General features: G+C 31.0%; 1 protein-coding gene across 1 annotated transcript; it reads right to left on the minus strand.

Moving 5' to 3' along the window:
• Positions 1 to 10,510: 10,510 nt before the first annotated feature.
• On the minus strand, positions 10,511 to 22,442 carry LOC132929041 (uncharacterized). The gene is made up of 4 exons (XM_060994119.1): positions 22,302 to 22,442; positions 11,119 to 11,263; positions 10,867 to 11,007; positions 10,511 to 10,795 (listed from the first exon to the last, which is right to left on the minus strand). The coding sequence occupies exons 2-4, from the start codon at positions 11,251 to 11,253 to the stop codon at positions 10,511 to 10,513; spliced, it is 561 nt and encodes a 186-aa protein (XP_060850102.1). The 5' UTR covers positions 11,254 to 11,263; positions 22,302 to 22,442.
• Positions 22,443 to 22,760: the final 318 nt, after the last annotated feature.

Consider the following 22,760-nt stretch of genomic DNA (forward strand, 5'->3'; position numbering starts at 1 on the left):
GGGTTTAGAAAGGTTTACGACGTATCAAGCGAATGTAGTAATATCGGATATTCTTACTTAAATAAGTTATAATAACATATTTTACATCCAAGTCTAAAAGTATCCATAAGTACTAGAAAAAAAAAAGAATCTAGACATTTTAAAATATCATCTAGGGTCTATCAATATACATAAGAATTTAAAAGTTAAAATTCAGGTTTATCTTAATGAAACGTATTATGTTCACGTTCGATCATATTTTTATACAAATTATATATTAAAGTTATTATTAATTCAACAAGGAGCTTACTGGAATCTTTTTCATTGCGTCTGCGTTTTCGTCTTTTAATTTGAGTTGGAAGTTTGATCGTCGCAAGTATAGTCCAGTTTCTATCTTATGTTCTTTTATTTTTCGTTTTAAAAGTCTACCATGGTGGTAATGATCGACATTAAAACTTTCTCCGAATTTCACTTCCCTGAATATTATACCCCATCGTTCAACTTCCGGCGTAAGATTCTTAAAATTCTGTCTTTCAAGTCTTTTTGTACATGGATGCTGATAAGGTTTTTTATACTATTTGGAAATTTTTAATTTGTGAGAATTTGGAAATAACAGGTAACACAATAAGACAAATATTTTCTTACCGGCTTCTTGTTTAATTCCAATAATCTCTCTACCTCTAGTCTATTGCGTATAACGGGGGTGTTTTCGAGAGAATCACTTATGTCCCATGTTTCTATTTTGCCTTTAACGAGCCATCTCATTAATTTGATTTCTTCTCGTCTCTACAAAAATGTATACTTAACACGTGTAAATAAATATTGGCGATTAGCCTGTGCTTTAAGTACATTCGGCTCCGTGTCCACCGCTTCACACGTTTTATTTTCCTCGGTGCTGGCTTTTACTGGCTCATTGGCCAGTAGGTCCATCACCGCCGAAGTCCCCAGGTCCAAAATTGGTTCAAGCGGCATGGTTAACTGGCATTGCTGCTCGTTAGTCAATTGCCACTTGGCCTTTTTCTTCTCTTTCAGCTTCAGATAATTTTTTCGTAACCACGCCCGCTGCACGTCCGTTTTTTAACCTTCACCGCTGGCGTTGGTTCGGACGAACAGCTAGTGGGATCCGAGTTGGTAGGTTCATTAAAATGTTGATCATCACTTCCTGCCAATTGACGATTAGCCTGTGCTTCAAGCACATTCGACTCTGAGTTCACCGCATCGTTAAAATGTTCACTTGCCGCCGATTGTTCCGGCTGCTGTGCCAGCTCTTGTAAACGCTGGAAGTCCACCAACCTAGCTATCTGCCCAGCCTCGGCAATAATGGCCGCCCACACCGGGTTTTGCAATTTGCGGTTGGTAGACATCCGGTCCACCTGTTCCTCATCTTTCTGTAACTGTTTGATTTCGCCTCCGTTGCATGTTGTGTCTGGAAAGGACGGTTAGTAGATACAATGCAATAATATGCTGAAGATAAAAATTTAAAGAGGTTAAAAATATATTTCCATTACTTTAAAAAACATTACATTTTTTTTATAAACTACCTATTCGAGTTAAACCCCAATATGGCTAATATTCTTAGATAAATTATTTACCTGCAGATATTCCACTATTTTCTTCATCGCCGCTGGAGGCATCGTTCATACTCCCACATTTTCTTTCTCGCCATTATGTAGGGTAATGCAATGAAATTCAACGCGAGCATATCTAGTTTTTATTTGATAGGTAGGTGGGTTTAGAAAGGTTTACGACGTATCAAGCGAATGTAGTAATATCGGATATTCTTACTTAAATAAGTTATAATAACATATTTTACATCCAAGTCTAAAAGTATCCATAAGTACTAGAAAAAAAAAAGAATCTAGACATTTTAAAATATCATCTAGGGTCTATCAATATACATAAGAATTTAAAAGTTAAAATTCAGGTTTATCTTAATGAAACGTATTATGTTCACGTTCGATCATATTTTTATACAAATTATATATTAAAGTTATTATTAATTCAACAAGGAGCTTACTGGAATCTTTTTCATTGCGTCTGCGTTTTCGTCTTTTAATTTGAGTTGGAAGTTTGATCGTCGCAAGTATAGTCCAGTTTCTATCTTATGTTCTTTTATTTTTCGTTTTAAAAGTCTACCATGGTGGTAATGATCGACATTAAAACTTTCTCCGAATTTCACTTCCCTGAATATTATACCCCATCGTTCAACTTCCGGCGTAAGATTCTTAAAATTCTGTCTTTCAAGTCTTTTTGTACATGGATGCTGATAAGGTTTTTTATACTATTTGGAAATTTTTAATTTGTGAGAATTTGGAAATAACAGGTAACACAATAAGACAAATATTTTCTTACCGGCTTCTTGTTTAATTCCAATAATCTCTCTACCTCTAGTCTATTGCGTATAACGGGGGTGTTTTCGAGAGAATCACTTATGTCCCATGTTTCTATTTTGCCTTTAACGAGCCATCTCATTAATTTGATTTCTTCTCGTCTCTACAAAAATGTATACTTAACACGTGTAAATAAATATTGGCGATTAGCCTGTGCTTTAAGTACATTCGGCTCCGTGTCCACCGCTTCACACGTTTTATTTTCCTCGGTGCTGGCTTTTACTGGCTCATTGGCCAGTAGGTCCATCACCGCCGAAGTCCCCAGGTCCAAAATTGGTTCAAGCGGCATGGTTAACTGGCATTGCTGCTCGTTAGTCAATTGCCACTTGGCCTTTTTCTTCTCTTTCAGCTTCAGATAATTTTTTCGTAACCACGCCCGCTGCACGTCCGTTTTTTAACCTTCACCGCTGGCGTTGGTTCGGACGAACAGCTAGTGGGATCCGAGTTGGTAGGTTCATTAAAATGTTGATCATCACTTCCTGCCAATTGACGATTAGCCTGTGCTTCAAGCACATTCGACTCTGAGTTCACCGCATCGTTAAAATGTTCACTTGCCGCCGATTGTTCCGGCTGCTGTGCCAGCTCTTGTAAACGCTGGAAGTCCACCAACCTAGCTATCTGCCCAGCCTCGGCAATAATGGCCGCCCACACCGGGTTTTGCAATTTGCGGTTGGTAGACATCCGGTCCACCTGTTCCTCATCTTTCTGTAACTGTTTGATTTCGCCTCCGTTGCATGTTGTGTCTGGAAAGGACGGTTAGTAGATACAATGCAATAATATGCTGAAGATAAAAATTTAAAGAGGTTAAAAATATATTTCCATTACTTTAAAAAACATTACATTTTTTTTATAAACTACCTATTCGAGTTAAACCCCAATATGGCTAATATTCTTAGATAAATTATTTACCTGCAGATATTCCACTATTTTCTTCATCGCCGCTGGAGGCATCGTTCATACTCCCACATTTTCTTTCTCGCCATTATGTAGGGTAATGCAATGAAATTCAACGCGAGCATATCTAGTTTTTATTTGATAGGTAGGTGGGTTTAGAAAGGTTTACGACGTATCAAGCGAATGTAGTAATATCGGATATTCTTACTTAAATAAGTTATAATAACATATTTTACATCCAAGTCTAAAAGTATCCATAAGTACTAGAAAAAAAAAAGAATCTAGACATTTTAAAATATCATCTAGGGTCTATCAATATACATAAGAATTTAAAAGTTAAAATTCAGGTTTATCTTAATGAAACGTATTATGTTCACGTTCGATCATATTTTTATACAAATTATATATTAAAGTTATTATTAATTCAACAAGGAGCTTACTGGAATCTTTTTCATTGCGTCTGCGTTTTCGTCTTTTAATTTGAGTTGGAAGTTTGATCGTCGCAAGTATAGTCCAGTTTCTATCTTATGTTCTTTTATTTTTCGTTTTAAAAGTCTACCATGGTGGTAATGATCGACATTAAAACTTTCTCCGAATTTCACTTCCCTGAATATTATACCCCATCGTTCAACTTCCGGCGTAAGATTCTTAAAATTCTGTCTTTCAAGTCTTTTTGTACATGGATGCTGATAAGGTTTTTTATACTATTTGGAAATTTTTAATTTGTGAGAATTTGGAAATAACAGGTAACACAATAAGACAAATATTTTCTTACCGGCTTCTTGTTTAATTCCAATAATCTCTCTACCTCTAGTCTATTGCGTATAACGGGGGTGTTTTCGAGAGAATCACTTATGTCCCATGTTTCTATTTTGCCTTTAACGAGCCATCTCATTAATTTGATTTCTTCTCGTCTCTACAAAAATGTATACTTAACACGTGTAAATAAATATTGGCGATTAGCCTGTGCTTTAAGTACATTCGGCTCCGTGTCCACCGCTTCACACGTTTTATTTTCCTCGGTGCTGGCTTTTACTGGCTCATTGGCCAGTAGGTCCATCACCGCCGAAGTCCCCAGGTCCAAAATTGGTTCAAGCGGCATGGTTAACTGGCATTGCTGCTCGTTAGTCAATTGCCACTTGGCCTTTTTCTTCTCTTTCAGCTTCAGATAATTTTTTCGTAACCACGCCCGCTGCACGTCCGTTTTTTAACCTTCACCGCTGGCGTTGGTTCGGACGAACAGCTAGTGGGATCCGAGTTGGTAGGTTCATTAAAATGTTGATCATCACTTCCTGCCAATTGACGATTAGCCTGTGCTTCAAGCACATTCGACTCTGAGTTCACCGCATCGTTAAAATGTTCACTTGCCGCCGATTGTTCCGGCTGCTGTGCCAGCTCTTGTAAACGCTGGAAGTCCACCAACCTAGCTATCTGCCCAGCCTCGGCAATAATGGCCGCCCACACCGGGTTTTGCAATTTGCGGTTGGTAGACATCCGGTCCACCTGTTCCTCATCTTTCTGTAACTGTTTGATTTCGCCTCCGTTGCATGTTGTGTCTGGAAAGGACGGTTAGTAGATACAATGCAATAATATGCTGAAGATAAAAATTTAAAGAGGTTAAAAATATATTTCCATTACTTTAAAAAACATTACATTTTTTTTATAAACTACCTATTCGAGTTAAACCCCAATATGGCTAATATTCTTAGATAAATTATTTACCTGCAGATATTCCACTATTTTCTTCATCGCCGCTGGAGGCATCGTTCATACTCCCACATTTTCTTTCTCGCCATTATGTAGGGTAATGCAATGAAATTCAACGCGAGCATATCTAGTTTTTATTTGATAGGTAGGTGGGTTTAGAAAGGTTTACGACGTATCAAGCGAATGTAGTAATATCGGATATTCTTACTTAAATAAGTTATAATAACATATTTTACATCCAAGTCTAAAAGTATCCATAAGTACTAGAAAAAAAAAAGAATCTAGACATTTTAAAATATCATCTAGGGTCTATCAATATACATAAGAATTTAAAAGTTAAAATTCAGGTTTATCTTAATGAAACGTATTATGTTCACGTTCGATCATATTTTTATACAAATTATATATTAAAGTTATTATTAATTCAACAAGGAGCTTACTGGAATCTTTTTCATTGCGTCTGCGTTTTCGTCTTTTAATTTGAGTTGGAAGTTTGATCGTCGCAAGTATAGTCCAGTTTCTATCTTATGTTCTTTTATTTTTCGTTTTAAAAGTCTACCATGGTGGTAATGATCGACATTAAAACTTTCTCCGAATTTCACTTCCCTGAATATTATACCCCATCGTTCAACTTCCGGCGTAAGATTCTTAAAATTCTGTCTTTCAAGTCTTTTTGTACATGGATGCTGATAAGGTTTTTTATACTATTTGGAAATTTTTAATTTGTGAGAATTTGGAAATAACAGGTAACACAATAAGACAAATATTTTCTTACCGGCTTCTTGTTTAATTCCAATAATCTCTCTACCTCTAGTCTATTGCGTATAACGGGGGTGTTTTCGAGAGAATCACTTATGTCCCATGTTTCTATTTTGCCTTTAACGAGCCATCTCATTAATTTGATTTCTTCTCGTCTCTACAAAAATGTATACTTAACACGTGTAAATAAATATTGGCGATTAGCCTGTGCTTTAAGTACATTCGGCTCCGTGTCCACCGCTTCACACGTTTTATTTTCCTCGGTGCTGGCTTTTACTGGCTCATTGGCCAGTAGGTCCATCACCGCCGAAGTCCCCAGGTCCAAAATTGGTTCAAGCGGCATGGTTAACTGGCATTGCTGCTCGTTAGTCAATTGCCACTTGGCCTTTTTCTTCTCTTTCAGCTTCAGATAATTTTTTCGTAACCACGCCCGCTGCACGTCCGTTTTTTAACCTTCACCGCTGGCGTTGGTTCGGACGAACAGCTAGTGGGATCCGAGTTGGTAGGTTCATTAAAATGTTGATCATCACTTCCTGCCAATTGACGATTAGCCTGTGCTTCAAGCACATTCGACTCTGAGTTCACCGCATCGTTAAAATGTTCACTTGCCGCCGATTGTTCCGGCTGCTGTGCCAGCTCTTGTAAACGCTGGAAGTCCACCAACCTAGCTATCTGCCCAGCCTCGGCAATAATGGCCGCCCACACCGGGTTTTGCAATTTGCGGTTGGTAGACATCCGGTCCACCTGTTCCTCATCTTTCTGTAACTGTTTGATTTCGCCTCCGTTGCATGTTGTGTCTGGAAAGGACGGTTAGTAGATACAATGCAATAATATGCTGAAGATAAAAATTTAAAGAGGTTAAAAATATATTTCCATTACTTTAAAAAACATTACATTTTTTTTATAAACTACCTATTCGAGTTAAACCCCAATATGGCTAATATTCTTAGATAAATTATTTACCTGCAGATATTCCACTATTTTCTTCATCGCCGCTGGAGGCATCGTTCATACTCCCACATTTTCTTTCTCGCCATTATGTAGGGTAATGCAATGAAATTCAACGCGAGCATATCTAGTTTTTATTTGATAGGTAGGTGGGTTTAGAAAGGTTTACGACGTATCAAGCGAATGTAGTAATATCGGATATTCTTACTTAAATAAGTTATAATAACATATTTTACATCCAAGTCTAAAAGTATCCATAAGTACTAGAAAAAAAAAAGAATCTAGACATTTTAAAATATCATCTAGGGTCTATCAATATACATAAGAATTTAAAAGTTAAAATTCAGGTTTATCTTAATGAAACGTATTATGTTCACGTTCGATCATATTTTTATACAAATTATATATTAAAGTTATTATTAATTCAACAAGGAGCTTACTGGAATCTTTTTCATTGCGTCTGCGTTTTCGTCTTTTAATTTGAGTTGGAAGTTTGATCGTCGCAAGTATAGTCCAGTTTCTATCTTATGTTCTTTTATTTTTCGTTTTAAAAGTCTACCATGGTGGTAATGATCGACATTAAAACTTTCTCCGAATTTCACTTCCCTGAATATTATACCCCATCGTTCAACTTCCGGCGTAAGATTCTTAAAATTCTGTCTTTCAAGTCTTTTTGTACATGGATGCTGATAAGGTTTTTTATACTATTTGGAAATTTTTAATTTGTGAGAATTTGGAAATAACAGGTAACACAATAAGACAAATATTTTCTTACCGGCTTCTTGTTTAATTCCAATAATCTCTCTACCTCTAGTCTATTGCGTATAACGGGGGTGTTTTCGAGAGAATCACTTATGTCCCATGTTTCTATTTTGCCTTTAACGAGCCATCTCATTAATTTGATTTCTTCTCGTCTCTACAAAAATGTATACTTAACACGTGTAAATAAATATTGGCGATTAGCCTGTGCTTTAAGTACATTCGGCTCCGTGTCCACCGCTTCACACGTTTTATTTTCCTCGGTGCTGGCTTTTACTGGCTCATTGGCCAGTAGGTCCATCACCGCCGAAGTCCCCAGGTCCAAAATTGGTTCAAGCGGCATGGTTAACTGGCATTGCTGCTCGTTAGTCAATTGCCACTTGGCCTTTTTCTTCTCTTTCAGCTTCAGATAATTTTTTCGTAACCACGCCCGCTGCACGTCCGTTTTTTAACCTTCACCGCTGGCGTTGGTTCGGACGAACAGCTAGTGGGATCCGAGTTGGTAGGTTCATTAAAATGTTGATCATCACTTCCTGCCAATTGACGATTAGCCTGTGCTTCAAGCACATTCGACTCTGAGTTCACCGCATCGTTAAAATGTTCACTTGCCGCCGATTGTTCCGGCTGCTGTGCCAGCTCTTGTAAACGCTGGAAGTCCACCAACCTAGCTATCTGCCCAGCCTCGGCAATAATGGCCGCCCACACCGGGTTTTGCAATTTGCGGTTGGTAGACATCCGGTCCACCTGTTCCTCATCTTTCTGTAACTGTTTGATTTCGCCTCCGTTGCATGTTGTGTCTGGAAAGGACGGTTAGTAGATACAATGCAATAATATGCTGAAGATAAAAATTTAAAGAGGTTAAAAATATATTTCCATTACTTTAAAAAACATTACATTTTTTTTATAAACTACCTATTCGAGTTAAACCCCAATATGGCTAATATTCTTAGATAAATTATTTACCTGCAGATATTCCACTATTTTCTTCATCGCCGCTGGAGGCATCGTTCATACTCCCACATTTTCTTTCTCGCCATTATGTAGGGTAATGCAATGAAATTCAACGCGAGCATATCTAGTTTTTATTTGATAGGTAGGTGGGTTTAGAAAGGTTTACGACGTATCAAGCGAATGTAGTAATATCGGATATTCTTACTTAAATAAGTTATAATAACATATTTTACATCCAAGTCTAAAAGTATCCATAAGTACTAGAAAAAAAAAAGAATCTAGACATTTTAAAATATCATCTAGGGTCTATCAATATACATAAGAATTTAAAAGTTAAAATTCAGGTTTATCTTAATGAAACGTATTATGTTCACGTTCGATCATATTTTTATACAAATTATATATTAAAGTTATTATTAATTCAACAAGGAGCTTACTGGAATCTTTTTCATTGCGTCTGCGTTTTCGTCTTTTAATTTGAGTTGGAAGTTTGATCGTCGCAAGTATAGTCCAGTTTCTATCTTATGTTCTTTTATTTTTCGTTTTAAAAGTCTACCATGGTGGTAATGATCGACATTAAAACTTTCTCCGAATTTCACTTCCCTGAATATTATACCCCATCGTTCAACTTCCGGCGTAAGATTCTTAAAATTCTGTCTTTCAAGTCTTTTTGTACATGGATGCTGATAAGGTTTTTTATACTATTTGGAAATTTTTAATTTGTGAGAATTTGGAAATAACAGGTAACACAATAAGACAAATATTTTCTTACCGGCTTCTTGTTTAATTCCAATAATCTCTCTACCTCTAGTCTATTGCGTATAACGGGGGTGTTTTCGAGAGAATCACTTATGTCCCATGTTTCTATTTTGCCTTTAACGAGCCATCTCATTAATTTGATTTCTTCTCGTCTCTACAAAAATGTATACTTAACACGTGTAAATAAATATTGGCGATTAGCCTGTGCTTTAAGTACATTCGGCTCCGTGTCCACCGCTTCACACGTTTTATTTTCCTCGGTGCTGGCTTTTACTGGCTCATTGGCCAGTAGGTCCATCACCGCCGAAGTCCCCAGGTCCAAAATTGGTTCAAGCGGCATGGTTAACTGGCATTGCTGCTCGTTAGTCAATTGCCACTTGGCCTTTTTCTTCTCTTTCAGCTTCAGATAATTTTTTCGTAACCACGCCCGCTGCACGTCCGTTTTTTAACCTTCACCGCTGGCGTTGGTTCGGACGAACAGCTAGTGGGATCCGAGTTGGTAGGTTCATTAAAATGTTGATCATCACTTCCTGCCAATTGACGATTAGCCTGTGCTTCAAGCACATTCGACTCTGAGTTCACCGCATCGTTAAAATGTTCACTTGCCGCCGATTGTTCCGGCTGCTGTGCCAGCTCTTGTAAACGCTGGAAGTCCACCAACCTAGCTATCTGCCCAGCCTCGGCAATAATGGCCGCCCACACCGGGTTTTGCAATTTGCGGTTGGTAGACATCCGGTCCACCTGTTCCTCATCTTTCTGTAACTGTTTGATTTCGCCTCCGTTGCATGTTGTGTCTGGAAAGGACGGTTAGTAGATACAATGCAATAATATGCTGAAGATAAAAATTTAAAGAGGTTAAAAATATATTTCCATTACTTTAAAAAACATTACATTTTTTTTATAAACTACCTATTCGAGTTAAACCCCAATATGGCTAATATTCTTAGATAAATTATTTACCTGCAGATATTCCACTATTTTCTTCATCGCCGCTGGAGGCATCGTTCATACTCCCACATTTTCTTTCTCGCCATTATGTAGGGTAATGCAATGAAATTCAACGCGAGCATATCTAGTTTTTATTTGATAGGTAGGTGGGTTTAGAAAGGTTTACGACGTATCAAGCGAATGTAGTAATATCGGATATTCTTACTTAAATAAGTTATAATAACATATTTTACATCCAAGTCTAAAAGTATCCATAAGTACTAGAAAAAAAAAAGAATCTAGACATTTTAAAATATCATCTAGGGTCTATCAATATACATAAGAATTTAAAAGTTAAAATTCAGGTTTATCTTAATGAAACGTATTATGTTCACGTTCGATCATATTTTTATACAAATTATATATTAAAGTTATTATTAATTCAACAAGGAGCTTACTGGAATCTTTTTCATTGCGTCTGCGTTTTCGTCTTTTAATTTGAGTTGGAAGTTTGATCGTCGCAAGTATAGTCCAGTTTCTATCTTATGTTCTTTTATTTTTCGTTTTAAAAGTCTACCATGGTGGTAATGATCGACATTAAAACTTTCTCCGAATTTCACTTCCCTGAATATTATACCCCATCGTTCAACTTCCGGCGTAAGATTCTTAAAATTCTGTCTTTCAAGTCTTTTTGTACATGGATGCTGATAAGGTTTTTTATACTATTTGGAAATTTTTAATTTGTGAGAATTTGGAAATAACAGGTAACACAATAAGACAAATATTTTCTTACCGGCTTCTTGTTTAATTCCAATAATCTCTCTACCTCTAGTCTATTGCGTATAACGGGGGTGTTTTCGAGAGAATCACTTATGTCCCATGTTTCTATTTTGCCTTTAACGAGCCATCTCATTAATTTGATTTCTTCTCGTCTCTACAAAAATGTATACTTAACACGTGTAAATAAATAAATTTATTTATATGTTGATGTTATGTGTGTGTATATAATATAAACGTTCATAACTTTACGATATTTATAATTTACTGCAATTATATCTAATTTTTCAGCTATCATTCGTAATTTGGTCTTTTGCATTTTAAAATAATAGCGTTCCAAAGCAGAATTAGTTTTGACTTTTAATAAGCCTTTTGGAGCAACATGCCATAAAAAATTGTTCATTTCTCCATGCCTATAAAAATAATTAGTAAAAATAGAATTAATTTTTTTATATATACATAAATATAATAAACAATGTAATATAACATAATGTAAATGTATGTTCAAGAACTTGTGATTACCATCCTATTTCAATATTATTTTCTACTCTACTCTTTCGTGTGACTTTCATTTTTTTTTTTACTTAGAATTTGTAAATTTGTCTTTAAAATATCTTTAATATAATCTTTAAAATATTGATTCTTAAATATAAAAAATTTAGATACGAATAATCATTTGTTTATAAAGTAAATATCAATTGGAAAATTGCTATAGAAACAATATAAATAAATAAAAATATATTTACCATGGCATACATTAATTGTTTGACAGCTACTGTTATAATTAATTACAGTGCATTCCGCTGCAGTTGTTCAACACAAATTATATCCTTTCCTATCTTTTATAAAATACAAAAAGTATTGAATTTATCAAAGCCTTTAAGCTCCAAAAAAATTTAGTGTGTAAAGTGAAAATTTTAACAAAAGCGTATTCAGCCTAGAAAGAAGATATTTATTTTACTGTATTATACCATATATTATATAATATTACAATATTTATTTAAAAAAGTATTTATGTTAAATTATTATCATATTATCATAGGTTCCTTTTTAAACTATACTATATTAATACAAACAAAGTTGTCACATGTTTATTTTGTTTTGTTTATGTTAATTTTCATTCCAACTTATTAAATAATTATAAGAAATAAAACTTGATTAAATAATACAATTATTATTAACATATTTTATTTCATTGTAACATGCTTTGCTGCAAGTTAAATGTTTGATATTTTAAAACTTAAAATTACTATTCAGTTTTGGTTGAAGATTAAACGATTTAACCCCGATAAGCAGGTTTAAAACGCATTTTTAAGTTCTCTTAAAAATTGGCTTTTCTATTTTGTTCATATACATTAATAAGTAGCTAAACATATTTTAACAATCTAATTTAATTTACCTATTTAAATGTTTTATTATATTTAAAAATTAGTGGTACCGTACTGTCTTGCCTTCCATATAAATTATGACAATGTATTACAACAGATAATAAATTGGCCCTTTTCCATAAGTTGTAAGTAAAATTGTAATTACAATCACTTTGATAAAACTACTACAATTTTGTCATCCATACGCATTCAAGTATTATACATATAACAATTATTTAATATATTTTTGGCAATGATGTGATAGCACAATAATAAAATATAACTATAAAAATATGCGAAAATGATGTAAAAATCAGGAAAAAAAGTATCTAGAACAAAACAACAAAATAGTGTCTATTTCATTGCAATTAGATTGATTGTAGAGTATTTATTTAATTTCAAAATTATCAATCTATCACACTATTCACACTTCCCTCAAAAATATAATTTAATACAATATCCAAACCCTAAAACAATTAACAATTGCGTTGGACTTATCGTATAATACACTAAAATATTTATTGTTCCATTTTAGACAGAAAGTAAAGGTACAAGTGTACAACTAGATTGGAATGTCAAGTGATACTAACATAGTATAACTTTAACATCTGGAATACTGCTATTAAGTGAAAATTGGCAATATATTTTGATATATGGGTTAATTTTATTGCTTTTAACAATATCGTATATCAATACTTAAATACTCGTAAGTTACAGTTTTTATAACTGACCCAATTGGTGTGTTATTGTTTTTATAGTCAAACCCAATTAGTACGTTACCGTTTTTATAGACGGACCCAATTAGTTGTTTATCTTTATCATAAATGTTATCTCGGACCCAACTCGGATACGTCCATGATGAACTCTTCGTCCCAATAATACCTAAATAGAACGGACGGATCACAATTCCATGCCTAGATTTTGGCCATTGTTTCAACCAACTATATAGGCAAAGCACATTTAAAATATTTGCCAACCAGCCCAATATAATGATAAAATTGAAAATTCGTGTTTGAAATTGAACTAATAAAATGTATTAAGATATACATCTTTTACTTTCGTTTGAATTTGCTAAAGAAGATTTGTTTAACGCTGGTTAGTGATTATGAATACTCTAAAAGTCTAGCATGTCATCTGTAAATTACGATTAATGATATATATATATATATATATATATACACACAATTACCGCTTCCCAATAATATTTTTATTTTTTAGGGCATCTACAATTTATTTTATTGCATGATTACTAATGTAAAGGCATACGTTGGATATGATACATTTTTCACACACAGCTTTGAAAATATTGAAAAAATACTTGGTTAGTTTAAATTATTTCATAATTGTATTATAATAATAATATACAGTGAAACCTCCCTTAACGAAAACCTCTAAATAGTGGACATTTATTTAGGAACGGAGACATTTTCACTACTTTTATATAAGAAAACATCTAAATACCGGGCAATCTAAATAACGGATGTTTTTATGACATTTTAAATTTTGATTTTAATTATTCTGTCGTAAATTTGTGAAATTAGAAAGTGCATTAACATACAAAATGACTTAGTGTTAAAATATACGAAACAATCTAAATTAACTGATTTTTTTAATATATGTTAGTTTTAATTTTTATATTATTATTTTTTTTTATCTTTTTACCTTCGATTTTTAAAAATACATAAAAATAATAAAAATAAATTAAATTTATTATGTTCCTATGTATATATTTTATATAATGTATAAATAACTAAATAAATACATTTTTTTATTTTTCTAATATTATATTTCTTATATTTCTAAATACTAGACACCACCAAATAGTGGACAAAATTTCAGGAGGGTGTCCGGTATTTAGAGGTTTCACTGTATTAATATTATTAAATATTTTTCCTCTATATGTACTTCAATGGTGTAATTGATAATGGTTCAAGGGGGGGATAAAAATGAATATTCAAAATTCCCCCACACCCCCCGTAACTACATTTTATATCTCATTAGGTTTCAATATATTTATTTTATATTACATATTTCTCTTTATTTTCCTTAAATAATCAACAGGAAAATGTATAAGTAGGTACAATCGAATAAAATTAGACCCCTGATCTACACACTGTACGTATTACATAATATTATTATATGAGCATGCAATTAGCAAGAGCTTACAATTTTTGGCTCAATCTGAAAATAATATTCTTAAAATTCCCAAGCTTTTTTTTCTAAATCCTGACATAATCCAGTCCGAGTAATATAATATAAGTATTTACTCTTTAGTACTTATAAAGTAATAAGCTTAACACAAATAAGCAATATTTATTATTATTAAGAAAATTAATTATTTATTATGTACATATACAAAAAAATGTAGATATCAAGCGAAATAGCAATTTTTTAGACAAAGATATGTCACAGGGTGAACTAGCCTAGCGGGAAATAAATAGTTTTAGATATCTTAAAACAACTCACAATGAACAGAACTACAGAACAAGAAAACTTCAAATTTAAATTATTTTGTAAATTTTATAACTGATAAGTGATAACGTATCTAATTGACAGTTGTGTCACGCACATGCGCATTGGGTGATGTACATATCCATTTGGCCGGATTCAGTTTCGTAAATACGCGTCCGCACATTATAGCACATATGTTAGCTATTCCAGGGTGCCGCCCAGACAGCCACGCCGGAACATATAATGTTTTTATAATATTCTATCTAGTTTATAAGTGAAATATTTAAAATGTAATATTATTTTAATATTTTAAAAACTTTATAAAAAAAATATTATTTTTCAAAACATTAATTTAATGTTAAAATTATATTATATTATATTTTTAATATTACAATTAAAATGTAACAGGTATATTAATGTAATATTTAAAAAAAACTTCTTTTAACATTTGGTTCAACATATTTCAACACCATTATATGTATAAATTCAAATAATATTTTCCATCATAACATTTCCAAAATATTTTGGATACTTTTTTTTTTAAATATTATTATTTTTCATTCATTACAGATTTAAATCTTAAACTTAATTTTAATGAGCCGCTATAGTATGCGACATACGTGTATCACTAAAGACTATGGTTAGCAAGTAGCAACTTTATTATCATCGACGATCGTAGTTTAATAAGAAAGTCAATAATAAAGATGTGTCTTTCAGTCAAGGGTGTCATATATTATTATATCGTTTGTATATTGTATATCCGCCATTGGCGGATAACCCCTTGAAAAAAATCCTAGTTGCGCCACTGTTTATAGTATAATATTATATTATAATAATATGTCAGCTGCGTCTATTTATTTCTTATAATTTATTGTTCGAAAATACAGTGGGGTTTCGTTTGGGGAAAAATTGGGGAAAGAAGTTCATTCGGATTACCTATATGAAATAAAAAAAATCAATTTTCTTGCATTTTAAATTTTTATCCATGTTATATTCTTATATTAATTTGTATCAAAATTATAATTATGTACCTATATTTATATACAGCCAGCTAATATATATATATATATTGTTACATATTATGCAATATACTGAACCCGCAAACGTTTAAGCAACATATTTAGTTCTTTGCAGTTTTCAACCCATTAGATCAGGGGTCGGCAACCTTTTTAGTTTTTACCTACACGAGCCATAATTTTTTTCAATTTTTCATTGAGGATCGCATAAAAAATAAAATATTAAACATATAATTTATGTTATATATATATAAATATATTACGATATATACATTATATTATACTATTAGATTACGTTCTTGCTCATAGCTTAAGTCATGAGATGTGCACATTGTTATATTAAAGTCGTAATTAAATTAAATTTATATAAATTTAAGATATAAAATTGAAATTTTAAACACCATGAAATATATTTGGTGGGCCGCAGCAAAAAGTTCCGAGGACCGCATTATATGACCGCAATGTATATAGGTCCGTAGGTATTCAGCGCTATTGTAGCTTTTGAAGTAAATATTTTTGTAGTGGGCAAAAATTCGTCAATCGACGTTCATATCTAAAATCTTAACGACAGTACACGTGCGATGTACGAACGTAATTGACAAATATTATTACATTATCATATACATACATACGTACATGGTACATATTATAATATATGTGTATTAATATAGCGATACGACAATATTATAATGGTCAAGTCTGTTTGGATTAACGAGACACTACTGTAGTATAAAAATAAACGAAGATATTATAAATTAATTGCAATGGTCAGACGAGTGATTGTTGGAAAAGCTAAAAGGTTTGGTTGTTTTCATTGGAATTGTGAAGGCCCATAATTATTAATAAATTATATAAATACTATATATATATATATATATATAATATAACAATAAAAGTAATCTTATATTGGTCTTGGATAGATGATAATATAACAATGGAAAGAAATTGTTTTAGTGATCACGAGTCTGAATGGCACGTAAAGGCCTTAAAAGTAAAAATGTTTGATTTTCAATTATTATTTATTGTATTATATTAGGTTGGTATCTATAATGTATGGCAAATAGAAATCGTCAAAATATAGGCTTGATTAGATTTCATCCGCAGTAGGAGACTAGCTAATGACTGGCGCCACCTTAATGAATCAAAATATGTCCCATTCCTCCCTTAAATTGCTGTGGGGTTTTTTTCTGAATAAAAGTTGTAAACCACTACATAGATTTAAAACTTGGTTGACTGGCACCTTTCGAAAATTGCAGGGGCAGCTCAAGCACCCTAGGGTATCACCGTAGACACGCCTATGCGTCAAAGATAATTAATAATTCCAAATATTCCAATAATTTAAATTTTCAACATGAATTAGTAAAATAAAATAATTAATAAGCCAACGATTTGGATATAAAGTTTTAATGTGAATTTGGATCCGGACTTAACATCGTGGAATGTTTGTTTAGTTGTTTAGTATGTAAACCGAGAACTGACTACCTATAGTAGGTACAAATAATATTTATTATGATACCTATATCCAGGTACCTATTCAATATACTACATGTAGTACAATATGTATATTATAAGTGTAGCTAGGTAACTGTTGTTAGGCAGGATGACTATTGACTAGATACATATTTTATTACCTATTTCTTCCGTATTCCATTATTAATTTTCGATTAAATTATTATTGTGGTATACACTATATTTTAAATAGTTTAAATTGGATATAGATAGGTATATAATATTAACTATGACTTTTATATTCATTTTATTACAATATTCATCGTTTAATGACTTCATTCCTAAGCTCATGCTTTCCTTAATTTCTTCACATTGGATCGTTTCACGTAAGTACTTCTATGTTATATTAGCAGATCAGCTAGTAGCCTAGTGTCCCCATAAATATCTTAAGTAGATTGCGTATACTGTATAGTATACCTATAGGAAGGTACAGAATTTTTCAATTGTTGAATTTCTTTGCAGATGCAAGCCTAATATGTAAAATAAATTATTGAAATAAAAATGATATAAATCAGGACAAGTTTTTCAATTTCTATATACAGTAAAATCTCAATAAGACGGAATCGCTTGAGACCATGCAATTTTTCCGTGTTAATGGGGTTTTCGTTTTGGTGGGGTTCAAAAAAATTAAATTTGAAAACAGCATTAAAGAAATTTTCCGTATTACCAGGGTTTCCGTTTTACCGAAGTTTTGTCTTATTGAGGTTTTACTGTAGTTAGATAGGTTAGGTTAAATTAATAGATTAATATATTAATAAAATTTTTGTTATTGAAACCTACGTGGCTACGTATTATTATTTATTACAATAGTTCTGTTTATTTAGAGCTATTAACGTTCTATGTATTAATAAATTATAATATTTTAGACATATTTTATTAAGTTTTTTCAAGTTTAACTAGTTTAAGCATAATCTAGCCACGATGAATCACTCATATAATATACCCATTACAAAGAATATATTAACACTTGCAGTGTACCTATTTTTAAAAAACAACTTGATCTAAAAAGCTCTATAACCGCAGGCCGCAGCTCTTTAAATATTTAGGCAGCTTGGTATTAATATTTATAACTTAAAAAATGTTTGTGTATTTAAATCATTTATTAAAACTCTAGATTTCTCGATTATTGATTTTTTATAACAACGTTAAAAATTATAAATTAAAATTATTATTACATAATATATTCTTTGTTTAAATTATCTCAAAGATTATAATTATTTTTTTATTTTATCGTACTATTCATAATTTATTGAACCATAGACCTTATAGTATAAGGTCTATGTATTAAACTCAAACTTAAATACTCCCTAAAACAAGTTCTATGCAAACATTATTTAATTATTTGTTAAATAAGTTACCTATTATTATTATATAGATAATTTAGTCGGTTAGTTATTAAAGTGCCGGTTAAATTGTTTACTTTTTACCAATTAAATACGTCGTAATTAACAGAAGATTAAACTAAAATCAATTTATTTTTAAAAGTGGTCATAATATCAATGGTAAATAAAACATTTTATCTGTTAATAGTATTAATATCTTGTTAATGCCCTTAGACTTTAGAGTTTACTAAGCTTAGATCATATTATAAATTTTGTATATTATATAATCTAAGGTGATTACACTAATTACAGTGGACTATAAAATATATCTTTAATTCATGGTTAATAATTTATATATCCACTTATTGGTGTGCGCCAGAGAAATATATTTTCTCAAAACAAAAAATTTGCAAATTATTTTTTAATTAAAAATGTAGGTATATAATTTTAAATACTCATACCTAAGATTTGAAAATTTAATATAAGGTTCTTAATTTTTATTACTGTAATTAAAAAGAAAGATGATCATTAAGTTGACGATTTTTTTTTCTTATCAAGAACCTTATAGGTAGTATTATATTGAATTTTCAAACTTATTGGCAGAACAAAAAATCGAAATGTTTATAAAAAGTTCAAAAATAGTTAAATATGTTATATATTATTCATTATTTGATTTATCTATAGATCTATAGCAATTCTTATATAAACATTTAGTAAAAATTTCAAGTATCTGCGATTATTTGTTTCTGAATTATATAACTAAAATAAATAAGAAAGTCGTTACTTACATGTAAATAGGTAAGTATCTAATTTCGTTAAAATTCAGATGGTTATATAAAATGTCATCAACTTGACAATCAATTTTATTTAAAAATATATAGGTACCTAACCCAATAATTAATAAGGTATCTTATAAGTTTCTTGATGGCCAATACGGTACCTTTGATATACTTTTGGTCCAAAAAGTAAAGTACAGGCGAACATTCATATAGTTATATAGTCTCATACATATATTATAGATCATATAAATAAACATAATAAACCTTTCTTTAAAGGTCTTTAAGTTCTTTAAAATCTTAGAGATTATTGCAATTGATCGGTGAATGTACCGATGATATCCATCGTGTTGAATTCGCCGTACCTATTCTAAAAACTGATTGTTATATAATTGTTGTATAATTGTGTCGCGTAGTTGTTTTATGTGTTAAAACTAGGATAGCCGTATAGGTAACTAGAGGGTAAAGTAAAAAGCTTGAAAGTTTTGTTATAGATAATTCAAAAAATAACAGTCGTAGATTTTTAAAGAAATCTGTTAAACATAAAATATTTAGACTATTTTCAAGCTAATTATACCACTATATAATCTCCCAACCGCCAACGCTCAAACATTTTCGTATGCATTATAATTCATAATTTATCATTTAATTAAAATTTAACACAACCATTATAATAAAAACTTACTCAAGAACGATTATACCTATACTATATAGCAAAGTGATTTATTTAGTTTTTCTCGTTGTAAGTTACCAAAAAAACTGAATAAAATTGATTTCAAAAAACTTTAAACTTTTTTTTTCTATTTGATAATTTTTTTTACGCTGAGTATGATGACCATATCATACTTGTTTTTAAGTATTTACAATTTATATAATATAACTTTTATAAGTTAAAAATGTCCATGTACCCTAAGTCATTAGCCAGGAGTAAATTGATATTACTCATCTTCGGATCTTTAAGATTGATGTGTTGACAATAAGTAGTAGAAAAAATTCTTTGATGTTCAACTTTGATGGTGTTTTCAGGTTACAAATTGGATCTAGTTTATACTGAGAGAAAAAATCACCAGTGACCAGTATTTTTCAAAATAATTGGGGAAAACAAACAAAAAATTAATGAAAAACGAGAATTTTTTAGCATTTTTAGTTTTTTTTCCTTTTAAATGTAAATTAGTATGACATTTAAAGTAATATTATTTTGCTATAGTTGTTTGAGGGAAGAAAATTTTAGGTTTGAATGAAGATTATTGTTTGTGATTTGTGAAATACCAAGGAGAAGACATTACTAGTCGTAAGAAGATGGATTAAAATGTTTGAAGCGTTTTGGACGTTTTGGTATTTGATGACTTTGCAGAACTCCATAACTTGTATAATTTGTAAATTTGTCTTTAAAATATCTTTAATATAATCTTTAAAATATTGATTCTTAAATATAAAAAATTTAGATACGAATAATCATTTGTTTATAAAGTAAATATCAATTGGAAAATTGCTATAGAAACAATATAAATAAATAAAAATATATTTACCATTGATTTATTTATGATAAGTTTATTAGATACAGAGTTCAGATTTCAAGAGTGGTCTTCAGAGGTGAAATCTAAAGTTAATAGTCGTAGGTACTTTTACGCTTAAGTTTGTATGTGTGAGCACTGTGAGCTCCAGGTTAGGCATTTATCTATAGTTGGTAATTATTAGTTAAACTAAGATGCCATTCGTCCAGTTTTCTACAAAATCGATTTTGTTTTTTCGGTGTTACTCAAAAACGAATAATCGCAGTTACTTGACCACCTTTTGTTTTTACTTACATTTATTATACAATAATTATTATTTAAAAAAAAAACTGGTTCGGTAAAAAATGAAAATTAAGTTTGTTGTGCGTGGTTAGAAATAGAAAATCGATGTTTATAACTTTATAAGTCAATACAAACTCGTTCATACAATTCTGAACTTTACTGTTTATTAAATTAAATTTTAAATATTTTTTTTTAGTTTTACAAAATTTCATTCAAGTGTTTAAAATTAAATAAATAGATTATTCGCTTATATTTATTATTATCTAAAAACAGTTTTGGAACAAATCTAGTTTAGCACGCGCAGAACACCGAAAATCGTGAAATTAACGTGGCTATAAGTTTAAAACTAATGATTTCCGAAAAAAACTTTTTGCGCCATCATTTTTAAAACATTAAAATACATAGGTTTCAAAAGAAAAATATCGACATTTCGAGGGGGTGCTAAACTAGATTTATACTACAGTTTTTATGATAGATGTTATAGTATACAATATTTACAAATTGTGTTTCATTCATTTGACATTTAACGTTCAATTTTCTTCGAAAATGAACTACCAATAAGGATCGTTTTTTACTTTGAGTGCTGGTTTATTCAGCAATGTATTTGATCAAATGTTGCATTGTACTCGAAAGTAGGTATTCAATTTCATTACCATACGTGTGAGACCTATACTATACAAAGAGGCTGAGATATTTTAAATTGAATGTTTTTTTTTTTATAATTCACTTTGCATAAGTGTTCTAAAAACCCGACGTTTTTGCAATATATTATGGAAATTTTTTTAAAAAATCCAAAACAGGTACCTATTATTAATCTACCACAAAGAATGTAAGTATCCGGTACCTATGTTTATTTCCTTCGACATCCGTATAGGTCGTAGAGGAATATTAGGCAGAGTGGGAAGTCTAACCTTCAAAGACTTATAAGCCATATATAAATTAAATTGATTTTTCAAACTTCTACATTATATCATATTATTTAGGATTTGGTAATTAATATATACTTATGATTCTTTTTTTAAATTTAATAGTCTTAAAAAGTTGATTGAGAGAACTAAAAAAAATAACTTTTGCCCAATGTTGGGGCATTCAAATTTATTAATTTAATGACAAAAACATTATAATATTATATTCTATGAAAAACTTTAAAAAAATAATTTTTTTGTAAAAATGAATGGCAAAGTCTTGGCACAAAGACTTAACTGTCTACTTACTCCGTACTTTACACTGAATCCATCTACCAACCGATAATGAACACTTCGTATGGTATTATTATATACATACAGCCTTCGACTGTATAGGTACGTAATACAATACGTATTAATTACCATACCTAACAAAGACAATAATATATTAATATGTTGCCACAGTTTGTTTTTAATAAATTGTACCTATTTAGGTATGCTACTACTGATAATTTTATTAGTTGAATAGGTTTCTAAAAATATGTTAATCTAATTATCTATTATTACTGATATCAGAACTAGAATGTATACAATTTATACATATTAAGTAAATAACACGTACAATGCTACAATATTTTCACCATTTGATAATCTCCGAACATTCCATTTGATGTCAGTTACTATCGTTAGTATTCTTATAACCTTTTATCAATATCTTCAATATTATATTCTGAAAGTTACTCCTAACTATCTTAATTTAAATTTTAT

Source organism: Rhopalosiphum padi, chromosome 1, assembly GCF_020882245.1.
Source record: "Rhopalosiphum padi isolate XX-2018 chromosome 1, ASM2088224v1, whole genome shotgun sequence".
Lineage (NCBI taxonomy): Eukaryota > Metazoa > Arthropoda > Insecta > Hemiptera > Aphididae > Rhopalosiphum > Rhopalosiphum padi.